At 41.7% G+C, this 12,371-nt stretch overlaps 1 protein-coding gene across 1 annotated transcript in view; it reads left to right on the top strand.

Annotated features, from left to right (window-relative positions):
- Positions 1 to 2,615, top strand: part of LOC143292002 (uncharacterized) — a 6,385-nt gene extending 3,770 nt beyond the window's left edge. Inside the window, exon 3 of the mRNA XM_076602156.1 lies at positions 654 to 2,615. Coding sequence (XP_076458271.1) covers positions 654 to 2,030 — 1,377 coding nt within the window. The 3' untranslated portion in view covers positions 2,031 to 2,615. The remainder of the gene's footprint in view (positions 1 to 653) is intronic.
- The last annotated feature ends 9,756 nt before the right edge of the window (positions 2,616 to 12,371 follow it).

Here is a 12,371-nt window from a genome sequence, read left to right as displayed (position 1 = left end):
TAATTGGATAAAATGACAAGGTTAGATAGCATACTAGATCTCATGTTCAACATTATGCTCTTTCAGTTTTACCAACCGCCATGGCGAAGTGGTCAGCGTCACGGAATGACGATTGGGTAGCATGTCGGTTCAAACCCCATGAGATGTGTATCTGTTGGATCTTTCGGCCCACTGCCCGCTCTCACTCAGATCAGAGTGTATTATTGTCTATGCTATTGTCTGAACTATGAAGACTTGAATCACACAGTCAGTCGAATGTAATGCACTTCAACGCAGCGTTTGAGGGGGTTGTTCGAATTTCCTGAACAAAACTGCACGTGTCTATATTTCTTGGGCATGGTTGACACCGCATTACATAATAAAAATGAAGCGAAGAATATCGCCCTGTCACATGATATTTTTAATGATCGCCATAGTAGCATCATAATCAACCTCAACCATCCTTGAGAATGTACAGAAGAAAAATGTCTCGAATTCTATAGCCTATTGTGCTGTGTTGTCATGGTGATCTTTGTTTAGCGGTACTGAGTATACGGAACAGGAATAGAATTTATCGGGTCTGACTCTGTGGGACTTTGTTATTGTATATTTTTACACGCGTTTTATCAAATTTCCCCAAACACATTGTGACAGCCCTCTACATTTTGCTACAGATGTGGACAGACGGGCAGGCCCTAAGAGACATGGAGTACTCTCAGCGTCGCACGGAGAAAAAACAGAGACGGGAGGAGCGGAAGAAAGAAGCCCACAACCACCGCCGCTGGAAGAGACTCTACCTGCCCTCCGTACTGATCATGCTGACGGGCACCATCCTCACGCTCTGCGGAACCATGCGTAGCATGAGCGGGGACACCATCCTGTGGGAGGCCAGGGGCGTCTTGATCATCGTGGGCCCCGTGGTGCTTGGCCTGGGCTTCATCTGTCTGATGCTGGCTGCGGGCTGCACGTTCCAACACGACCAGGAGATAAAGCAGGAAAGGGACCCGTTTTCCGAGTTCCTGCTGCAGGGGTTTGTGGACCGGACTCACTCCAGCGTGACCAGGACCCTGACGCCGCGTGCCCTGAGGTCCATCAGCAATGACACGACAGACCTGCCCATCCCCGAGGACCTAGACCCCCAAAAGAACTACGTGCTTGCCAAGCCGGGCTGGACTGCCGACAGAGGTGTGGGCAGGCGAGGAAGCACGCTCAGTACGGTCTCCCTGGAAGCCAGCAACAGCTACGTCTCCACGGCGTCCTGGGTGAGGTCCGTGTCTGCGTCACACAGTCCCCAGACTTCGATGACACGTCAGAACAGCGACATCAACTTGTTGGCTGGGCGTTGTACACGTAACGTTGCTGCTCGACGATCTCTTCTTCTGGACTATTCTGAGGTCAGAGACCCCGCGGGCTCACATGCTGACCTACATGTAGTCTGCACGCGCTCTCTGACGTCTTCGGGCTATCAGAGTGCTGGCGACAGCACAACCGGCCCTGTAGACTACCAAGTGTCCAAAGAAAACAATATCGTGGGCGTTGTCTTCAGCTCCGCCCCGCTCAGGCACGCCTCACACCGCATGACCAGCGGTGACATCACCACAAAGACTGTCACCAGGACGTCAAACCTGTCCAGAGTTCGCAACCACAGCACAGTTAGTCAAGGGCAGCAGAGAACCGCGATGGACACCAGACTGCATTCTGGCCAAGCACAACCACGGGGTCTTAGAGGAAGGAAGAATTCACTGACGGCTTCTTTACCAACAACCCCTTTAAACATGAAGTCCTCCGGTTCTAGCGGAGGGAGCTCAGCTCAGGGCAGGAGGAAAACGGTTCTTAATGCCAACAGAAATGATACTAGTCCAAGAATGCGTGCATCCCACGCTTCATACGCCGAGAGTCTTGATGTCACAAGAACGAAGTGTCTCTCGCCTGGCACTGAAGACAGATACAATGTTGTACCAGGTGATGGTGTACCAAGTACTGTGAAGCATCCTGTTGCTCTGGAGCCGATAGTGTATACGGTCGGAAGTGTCAGATGCACTGATGTGTGACACAGTTCTCTTGTGGAATAAAGATATATTCTGAATAACTTGGATGGCAACCGAAACGAAGATGTGCGTTGTCGTATTTCCACCAACAACGAAGTTTCATTTGTGAAACATCTTTATCGATAAAACATAGGCAGAGCAAACTAAGAAAGACAACACAGTAGACACTACTCGACTTTCCGGTGCATCATTTTGAAACATCTCTTTTCTTTGATGTTCATTGTTGGTGTTGTTGAGTAGCACTGAAAAACATGTTGTAAAAGATAGTAAGAGCATGTGGTAAATATATATTGTTTCCATCCTCCAGACATAGCCTTCTTACCTGCAGTGTGTCGCTGTAAGAAGGCTACTGTGTGAAACAATTTAAAAGTAAGAAACAGATAAAGGTAGGTACCTACTTCGGTCAGTGCTTTACCTTTCGATTAAAAAATCGAAAAAGAACCAAATTAACATTAAAAAAAAAGACAATAAGCACTTTCAATGTTCTTCATTTTCACTCATACAGAGTCACAAATATATAGAATTGAAGTGCCTTCAAAATGATTGTTTCGGTGTGAAAGAAGCAAAACAGTACCCTACCTCACTGATATCGATTAAACAGCCCAACAGTAGAACTGAAAATAGCTGAGACATCAATAACCAAAATAAAAGTTTTGTCCAGCGCTGTCGTTTTTTTCTGCACATGTTGCTCTCTTTGAGTGTATGCTTGTTCCAAATCGTTTCCTTTGACATACCAGAATGTGTGTTGCTTTGGATGACAGTCCTTTGGAGGCTGCCTCCTTTACAATTACAGGCCTGACCCAGTCAGCTGACCACAGGGGCAGCAAAAGGGACAAAGGGACTGATAACCCACAGCGCTGACAGTGGGATCCTAGCGACATGGTAGTTATCACCGTGGTGATAGAGGTACACTTAATGGGCCGTCTGGAAGAGATTATTGTGGCTGCGGGAGATAACGATAATCCTTGTTTGTCCAGATGCGCGCAGACTGAGGAAGAAAGTCGACTGTGATATCTACAGATCACTTCACTATTCCCAGGGAAGCAAAGATTCACATGTAGTGTTAAAAATATGAAAAAATACAATCATGTGAAAATATATCGTAATAAATACAATTATATATACATGAAGGAACTGCAAGGGAAAATAACGTTATATAGGTAATAAGAGCAGAACATTTGTTCAATTTAATATACTAATTGTAACATCATTTTTCTTTCCACACACACACACACACACACACACACACACACACACACACACACACATATATATATATTCATATATATGTATCGCGCACATGTTTCTCTCTCTCTCTCTCCCTCTCTCTCTATGTGAGTGAGTGAGTGAGTGAGTGAGTGTGTGTGTGTGTGTGTGTGTGTGTGTGTGTGTGTGTGTGTGTGTGTGTGTGTGTGTACATTATCTATAATCACACATGAAATCGCGTAGACAAACCCTGTCATACACAAAGAAAAATGGACATCAGCTGACACCTGACAAACAAGCAAGCAAGCACACACACACACACACACACACACACACACACACACACACAATATAAAGAGATTTTAATATTAACATTAAAACATCATCTATATGATTTGATTTTATAGTTATAAAGTCTCCATATTTATAAAATTATTTCTATCGATTTGTTTCATGTGACAGGGAGGCACGTCCTTTTTTTTTTAACACTGCATGGGAATCTCTCCTGCTCTGGGGATAATGGAGAAATCTGCAGACAATTAACACAGCTGACAGTCTTTCTCTGGACACATCTGGCCAAACATGGATTATCGTTATCTATCCTGCAACATCTGTCCTGGCAAGTGGAGTCCGTTTAATTTTGTGTGTTTGACACGGCATATCTAACGATGGCATCTCGCGAATTGGGAAAAGGTAAGATTTTGTTTTAATTCAATTCTTATTTTCTTGGTTTCTTTTCGCAGCTTTTTTTTAAATTTTGTGTGTGAAGACACATGAGAACAGTCCTGATTCTGTGTGTGAAAAATTTTGGTGTGTGTGAAGATGGCATTTTCTGAAAAGAGAAACGGTACGTTTTGTTTTTTCTTCTCTTTTTGCATCTTTTCAGCTTTGTTATATTTGTTTTTTTCCCGTGTTTTCTCATGTTAACCCTTTTCATCAGATTGCTTATTTTAAACGACTTGTGATTTACTCACGTTCACACTTCTCGAGGGATACAAAGTGAAAAATTATGTTGAATACTGTCATAATGATAATGAATTATTATCAATGATAATAACAAAGGGAATCATTGCGACCGACTGTATGTATGAACATTATTTACAGAATTGTTTCGTTGTAATGTAGTGACCTGCTACCCTGATGTCAGTTCCACACCTTATAAATTATGAATTATTTTGTACAAAGTTGGATGGTCGAGCTTTTTTACTTTCCTTTTCACTCTTAGCAATATGTTTTACTTTATGATTTTGTTTTGTTGTGTCGTTGATTTTGTTACTCTTAGCAATGTGTCAATTTCTCTGTAAACCGCCGTTATTATTTTGTTCATACATTGTCCCCCTTGCCAAAGGATAGTATTGTCAATAGCAATAAAACAATGTCCGTGTCTGTTACACATACACACACGTATGCGTTGGCACATACAAACACAAGGACAGTCTCGAAGAAAAAAAATGTACATAGTTTAACATATCGCGTGAACAAAAACATTTCCAGATTAGATTTGAAATATTTCGATACTGGAATAGTGTGTGATATTTGTATGTATTTACATATCAGTGGAAGTTCCAATCTTGACGTGTGTTTTTTTTTTCTGTGCAGCCTTTGACGCAGTAGGTGGCGGGGACACAGATTCCAGGTACGCCTGACAGAGCACCCGAAGAAGCAGGGCTCAAACAGAGAACTGCAATACACATAGGAGAAAATTCTTTGCGCACAAAGTACCGTTCCTCCTCCAGATTCTGGCGAGTTTCCACACCCGCTCATCTCTCTATTTATCTTATGACGGGCAGACGATTATGAGTGTAATCAACCATCTAGAAAAGTCAGTTGACTGCAAGGCACATAGGAGAAAAATCTTCGCGACGTGCACAAAGCGCCGTTCCTCCTCCAGATTTTGGCGAGTTTCCACACCCGCTGTTTTATCTACCGGAAGACAGTCTTCAGCAGGAAACAGATGGCATTGCACATAGGAGAAAATTCTTCGACAAGTGCACAAAGAGCCGTTCCTCCTCCAGATCCTGGCGAGTTTCCATACCCGCTCTATCTATCTTATGACGGGTAGGTGATTATGACTAATCAACAGCTAGAGAAATCAGTTGAGTCAAATTAGTGACTAGCCACTTTGAACCCAAGGATGGCTAAAGTTATCCTCGTCAATTCAACGAAAAAAACGGAGGTTATGGCTGTATAATAAATGATTCGTGATTGTTTTTGTTCTATGTAAAATTTAACTGAGGACACACTAACTCTGTAGAATCTGTTGTAATGCCAGTCCGTGGTGTACGATATCCGTCAAAGGGCAGTAATTCTCAGTCTTGAAAGAGTTATTTCGCAAATCTTCCGTTTCAGCTTTGTTCTCTTCTTAGATGAGATGATAAGAACGTTTGAATTGACAAACTGCACGTGATATATATATATATACATATATATACATGTACGAGGAAGAACACGAAGAAGACAAAGCAGCAGAAGAGAGACAAAGGAAAACAAACTCACATGCATTGGAGGAAAAAGACACAGAATGAAGATCATCTTTCTGTGTCTTTTTCCTCCAATGCCTGTGAGTTTGTTTTTGTTTTGTTTTTTTCCTTTGTCTGTCTACTCTTCCGCTGCTTTGTCTTCATGTTCTTCCTCAGTGAAAAAAATGTATCATAGTCCTGACACGTGAGACGTGAAGAAACCGTCAAGGATGTATCTCCTTCTGCTGCTTCGTCCAGTTCTTTGTCATCATCTTCATCATCGATGTGTACATTTCTGTCTCCTGAAACATGAAGAGACATGACTACAATGATAATCATTGACAGCCCATAACTTGTATTGAAAGCTTTATGATATATGTCGTGTGGAAGTCTGTTTTTTGTTGTTTACGAAAACTGTCTGTGTGTCCGTCTCTCTGTCTCTCCATTTCTCTCTCTCCTCAGGTTCCCTGCGTAATGTGTAAATATTCGATTTTACGGTTACCGATACGTTTAGAAAGGTAAGTGTTAACTTCCTATTCTACTTTTTATACATTGCTGTACGATGACATAGGGTCTTTTTTTCTTAACTTCGTATTTGTTCCTTTCTCATTCGCTCTTTCCCCATACAAACTAGCAGACAGTCAAGAACAATAACAAGACACACCAACAGACACTGAGAGTTGAAGTTCTCAGGTTTACCTCATGATAGTCATTGTCCCTTGATTTACTCCATGATAGTCAAAGTCACCATCTTTACCTCAGTCATTGTCCCGTGCCTTACCCCATGACAGTCACAGTCTCTTGCCTTACCCCATAGTCCCCAGCTTCCCCTCATAATAATCATAGTCCCCTGCTTTACCGCATAATAGTCATCGTCATCGGCTTTACCTCATCATCGACCGGACTTCGTGGAAGATTTCCTCGACCTGGGTCCGGCCCAGCCGTATCTGCTGACTGCATCTGGTAGTCGTCCGCCTCTGCTGCTGATGCTGCTGCTGCTCCAAGGGAGGAGGGAACTGCCCCATCCGGAGGGTCTCCCAGTCCTCAGGGGTCTGCACACACACACACACACACACACACACACACACACACACACACACACACACACACACACACACACACACACACACTTTAGTTCAGATGATGACATCTTTCAGCCCAACTGAAATGGATGTACATCCCTATGACAAACATACCGAGGTAGTACCAGTAGTAGTACCAGTAGTAGTAGCAGTGGCATATCTGATTAGCGCTGGAATCGATTATAAACACATCACGACTTCTCTGTGCATGTGTCACACTGTCGCTACCACTGTGTCTGTCTCTGTGTATGTCACCATTAGTCTCTGCTACTGTCATTGTATCTGTCACTATCACTCTGTCACTGCCATTATGACTGTATGTCACTGTCACTGTCTCTGTCACCGTAAACACCACCGTGTCTGTCACTGTCTCTGTCACCCTAAGTTTCTGTCACTGTCACTGTATCTGTCACTTTGTCACTGTCACTGTGGCTGCATGTCACCGTCACCGTCTCTGTGTCTGCCAGCGTCACTGTATCTGTCACTGTCACTATCTGTGCGCTCTCCCCCTCTCTCTCTTTCTTTTTCTATCCGTGCGTGGGTGCGTGTGCATGTAGTGTGTGTGTGTGTGTGTGTGTGTGTGTGTGTGTGTGTGTGTGTGTGTGTGCGCGCGCGCGCGCATGTGAGTGTGTGTGTGTGTGTGTGTGTGTGTGTATGTGTGTCTGTCTGTGTATGTGTCTGTGTGATTTGCGCTACCTTCAACAAGTCAGCCGTCAGGAATAAAGGGTGACTTGAAATCTGGCGCAGTCCATACATCCCCAGCCGATCGGCAGGCACAGGTTCCAGAAGATCAACCCATGAACTGTTTGATGGCACGTGAGAACTGTCCGTACTGGAACGCTCCTTCCCTCACCTCGTCCATCGTGAAATGTCTGACGTTACTGACACACAGATGAGGACACAATGAGAACACATCTGTTGCTCCTATGTATGAATACATGGACCTGTACTCTGTTCACTCTGGAGGATTGCAGAGCATTCTACTTATAACTGATTAGCAGCACATACGGAGCTGTGAGAGTGTCTATTCTATTATTTTAATAGTCACATGATATTCCTCTTCTTTTATAAATGTCATCTGCTACACAATAAACGGATATATATTTTTCACCATCAAAGGTTGATCAACGTTCCGCTCCTTTTATAAGTAGATATACACAAATACACCATCAACCGATCTTTTTGACTCACTTGTGTAAACAAAGTGAGTATGTTTTAACCTGGTGTTCGGTTGTCTGTGTGTGTGTGTGTGTGTGTGTGTGTGTGTGTGTGTGTGTGTGTGTGTGTGTGTGTGTCTGTGTCTGTGTGTCCGTGGTAAACTTTAACATTGACATTTTCTCTGCAAATACTTTGTCAGCTGACATCAAATTAGGCATAAAAATAGGAAAAATTCAGTTCTTTTTAGGGGACTTAATTTGCTTTAAACTGATCTCAGTTCTCATCTTAAACATTACATTTTGAAACAAGAGAGGCAAGGCCTTCAAGACTCACTTGTGATGCACTTTTTTTTTTAAATCCAAGCTTTTTATGTATTGAGTATAATTTCAAAATGTAATGTTTAAGATGAGAAAGATCAGTTTAAAGCAAACCAAGTCCCCTACAGAGTAATTTCCCTTATTTTACTGTCTGCACCAGAACGTTTGCAATAAACAAAACTTCCATGCTTAGCAAAAGAAGTTCCTGTTTGAACAAAAAATGATAATAATGACAGATCCTTTGTTGGGTCGAATATCAGATCAAAGTGCCAAGTTTAGAGAAAACAAAAAATATAAATATAACAGTAAATGCATTATACTCAATACATAAAAAGCTTGGATTTTTAAAAAAAGTGTATCACAAGTAAGTCTTGAAGGTCTTGGCTCTCTTGTTTATGTTATTTTTATATCACCGTTAAAGGTTGAGTAGCAATCCTCTTATGACACATACCACACAATACCAAAATTACCACTTGTTTCAAAACTGAACAGTTTTATAATAAACACTGAAACGCAAGTGGCCAGATTGTCGAAGGTTTGTTGGGGGTTTTCTTTTCCTGATCTTCTAATGTTAAAGTATGAATTAAGATCACAGTGCTAGAAAAGAAAATCGTTACTTTCTTTCCCCCCTTCTCCCCTTTTTCTCTTACACATACTCACATACGTGCGCACTTTAGTTCTCTTTTATGATTGTTTTGTATAACATCTACGTACCACTCAACAGCTTTCAAGTAGTTGGCATGGTCGTCCGAAAATGGATCTACGTATATGACATTTTCTTGTAATACCAGTTTGAGAAATGTCACCCCCACGGTCCACCAATCTGGAAGCAGAGAAACATTCGTCACTCACTTGTCGTTATACACAGGTTGACAATATGCCAGACATCTGTCTGCTGCCTTCGAAAAGGTCACAATCAAAAATAGACCGAAGAGAGAGAAGGGGGGGACGGGGGGGGGGGAGGATCAGAGACAGACAGATAAACAGACTGCGTCTCTCGTTTTCCCTTCTTTCAGTCCCTCCCTCCCCTCCTCTCTCTTTCTTTCCCATCCAGTTTTTTTCTCTTCCTCCCTGCCATCAGCGCAGTGACACTGTCACGAATGTGTACCTGATATATCTTACAACAAGAGAGGCAAAGCCTTCAAGACTGACTTGTGATACACTTAAAGAAAAAAATCTAATCGTTAAAATGTGTTCTGTATTTGTTATTACAAAGCATCGCGTTTAAAAAGAAGAAAAAAGTCCTAACCAGATTCGAATCCCTCGTGTTCGGGTGAGAAGAAACTGCCTTATCCATTACACTATCGTGGCTCCTTAACTGACGTTCTAAAATTTAACATTTGAACATACTTTTTTAAAGGGCGATAAATCAATTGCGGTGTTCGCAGTGAGAACGCTGTTTAAATCATATTATTCTGGTGTATCTTGGGCATTCAAAAAATCTTTAAGGACAATAAAAAATTCTTTTTAATGGCTATCGCCGCAATCACACTGCAACATTTAGCCGATTTCTCTGGATCTAGATAGATGTACAAGTTTAGTTACACCCGCCGGGAATTTAGTACGACACGGTCGATTCAATTTCTCTTTTATGTTCATTCTAGTTTTAAAGTTGTTATGAAAATTTAGTATTTTGTTAAACACATAACATGAAGAGCCAAGTACAAGTACTTCTAAACGTCGTAAGAAGTGAAAAGGACTTCATTTTGAGAAAAGTCAAGACTGGAAATTTTTTCGTTTCATCGTGATCAGTTCAAGGGTATAAACTCACATGGTTTACAATTTTTAACTGTGAATTCTGACTGATTCTGTGGATATTTTTATGGCAGTTTGGGGCACAATCCAGTAAGTGATGAGGCGTTCACAAATCTTTCTCTGAATAAATATTTAACGGTCTCCTTCTCCAACTTTCCATCACATGTTATCGTGTATTGTCCATTGAATATAGGATTGAACGGGCAAGTCAACAACTTGAAACAAAATGGCGTCGTTAGTGTTCGCGAAGAATATGAGCACGCGCTTTGAATGTGTATAAATATGTGTATGCAATTGATTTTTGCCCATGACCTTCAGGGCTCAGCCAACAGATCTGTAAAGTCCACTCGTCGTATTGATTTTAGTATTTTCCGGAAAAGACCACTTGGGCGAATGAACATAGTGAAAGCCCTGTACACAGAGTATAATTTCAAAATGTAATGTTTAAGATGAAAACTGAGATCAGTTTAAAGGAAATTAAGTCACCTAGCATTAATTACAGAGTAATTTCCCTTTTTTACTATCTGCACCAAAACGTTTGCAAAACAAATAAAACTTCCATGCTTAGCAAAAGAAGTTCCTGTTTGAACAAAAAATGACAATGACTGCTCTTGTTGTTGTGTCAGAATATCAGATCAAAGTGCCAAGTTTAGAGCCGGAGAATACAAAAAATATAAATATAACAGTAGATGCAATTTGCATATAATTAGGCTTCATTTTTTATTTTTTTGTGCCCATCCCAGAGGTGCAATATTGTTTTAAACAAGATGACTGGAAAGAACTGAATTTTTCCCATTTTTATGCCTAATTTGGTGTCAACTGACAAAGTATTTGTACAGAAAATGTCAATGTTTACCACAGACACACAGACAACCGAACACCAGGTTAAAACACTCACTTTGTTTACACAAGTGAGTCAAAAAGAGGAGAACGGAACAAGTCAAAAGGGTGGTGCTTTCACGTGGACCTACTGTATTTTAAAAGTAAGGAGTATTGAACAGCTCAGAATGGGGGAGTGTCTTCATGTGGACCTAAATTTTCATATACGGGAGGAGTGCCTTCATGTGGACCTAAATTTTCATATACGGGAGGAGTGTGGGACAGCTCAGAAGGTGGGGAGTGCATTCATGTGGACCTAAATTTTCATATACGGGAGGAGTGCCTTCATGTGGTGCTATCTTATCATATAAGGGAAGATTGTAGAACAGCCCGGGATCCAAGAACGGGGGAGTACTGCCTGGAAGCTGGTTCTGTGCTGCTTTCCAGTCCCAGTCATTGTAGAAGGCAAACCCAAATTCTATCATCTTGCAGTGGCCATGCCGGTCGAACAGAATGTTCTCTGGCTGGACGTCTCTGTGTACTATGTCCCTCTGGATCACACAGAAACACAATTACATATTATATATAAATCAATTGATGGTTGAAAAGAAAGGATGAATGAATAGCTAAATACGCAGCTTGTGAGCTGCAAACTAAACCATTGCACGCTAAACACTAGATACTCATACACATTCAGAATCATGAAACAAAATCCCATCAGACGCCAAACGCAAAAACAATTGAAAAAAATGAAAATACGAAACAGTAATAGGCCTACACATTTTTTTTCTCTTAAACAGATAATCATTTTATTTCGTAACAGACAGTTTGCTTTGTAGTTTGCCTCTGTGTGTGGGTGGGTGTGTGTGTGTGTGCGTGTGTATGTATGTATATGTCTGTGTTTGCGTGCGCGCGCGCACGCGCGTGTGTGCGTGTGTGTGTGTGGATTTCAGTTCAGTTTCTGTGCCACTTACACCGTGTAGGAACGCCAGGGCATCACACAATTCAGCAGCCAGCAATGCCATCTGTTTACTGCTGAAGACTGTCTTGCGAGCTATATGGTCCTCCAGGGAACCGTCATAGAACTCTAAGAATTAAAAAATGAAAAATAAATAATAATAATAACAATAATAACACGTACAAAGCCACCAGAAATTCAGTCACGTGCAGTTTGTCAATTCAAACGTTCTTATCATCTCCTCTAACAAGAGAACAAAGCTGAAACGGAAGAATTGCGAAATAACTCTTTCAAGACTGAGAATTACTGCCCTTTGACGGATATCGTACACCACGGACTGGCATTACAACAGATTCTACAGAGTTAGTGTGTCCTCAGTTAAATTTAACATTGAACAAAAACAATCACGAATCATTTATTATACAGTCCGTTTTTTTCGTTGAATTGACGAGGATAACTTTAGCCATCCTTGGGTTCAAAGTGGCTAGTCACTAATTTGACTCAACTGACTTCTCTAGATGGTTGATTACAGTCATAATCACCTACCCGTCATAAGATAGATAGATGAGCGGGTGTGGAAACTCGCCAGA

This window comes from Babylonia areolata, chromosome 18 (genome assembly GCF_041734735.1).
Source record: "Babylonia areolata isolate BAREFJ2019XMU chromosome 18, ASM4173473v1, whole genome shotgun sequence".
NCBI lineage: Eukaryota > Metazoa > Mollusca > Gastropoda > Neogastropoda > Buccinidae > Babylonia > Babylonia areolata.
This window is presented reverse-complemented; position numbering and strand designations above follow the sequence as displayed.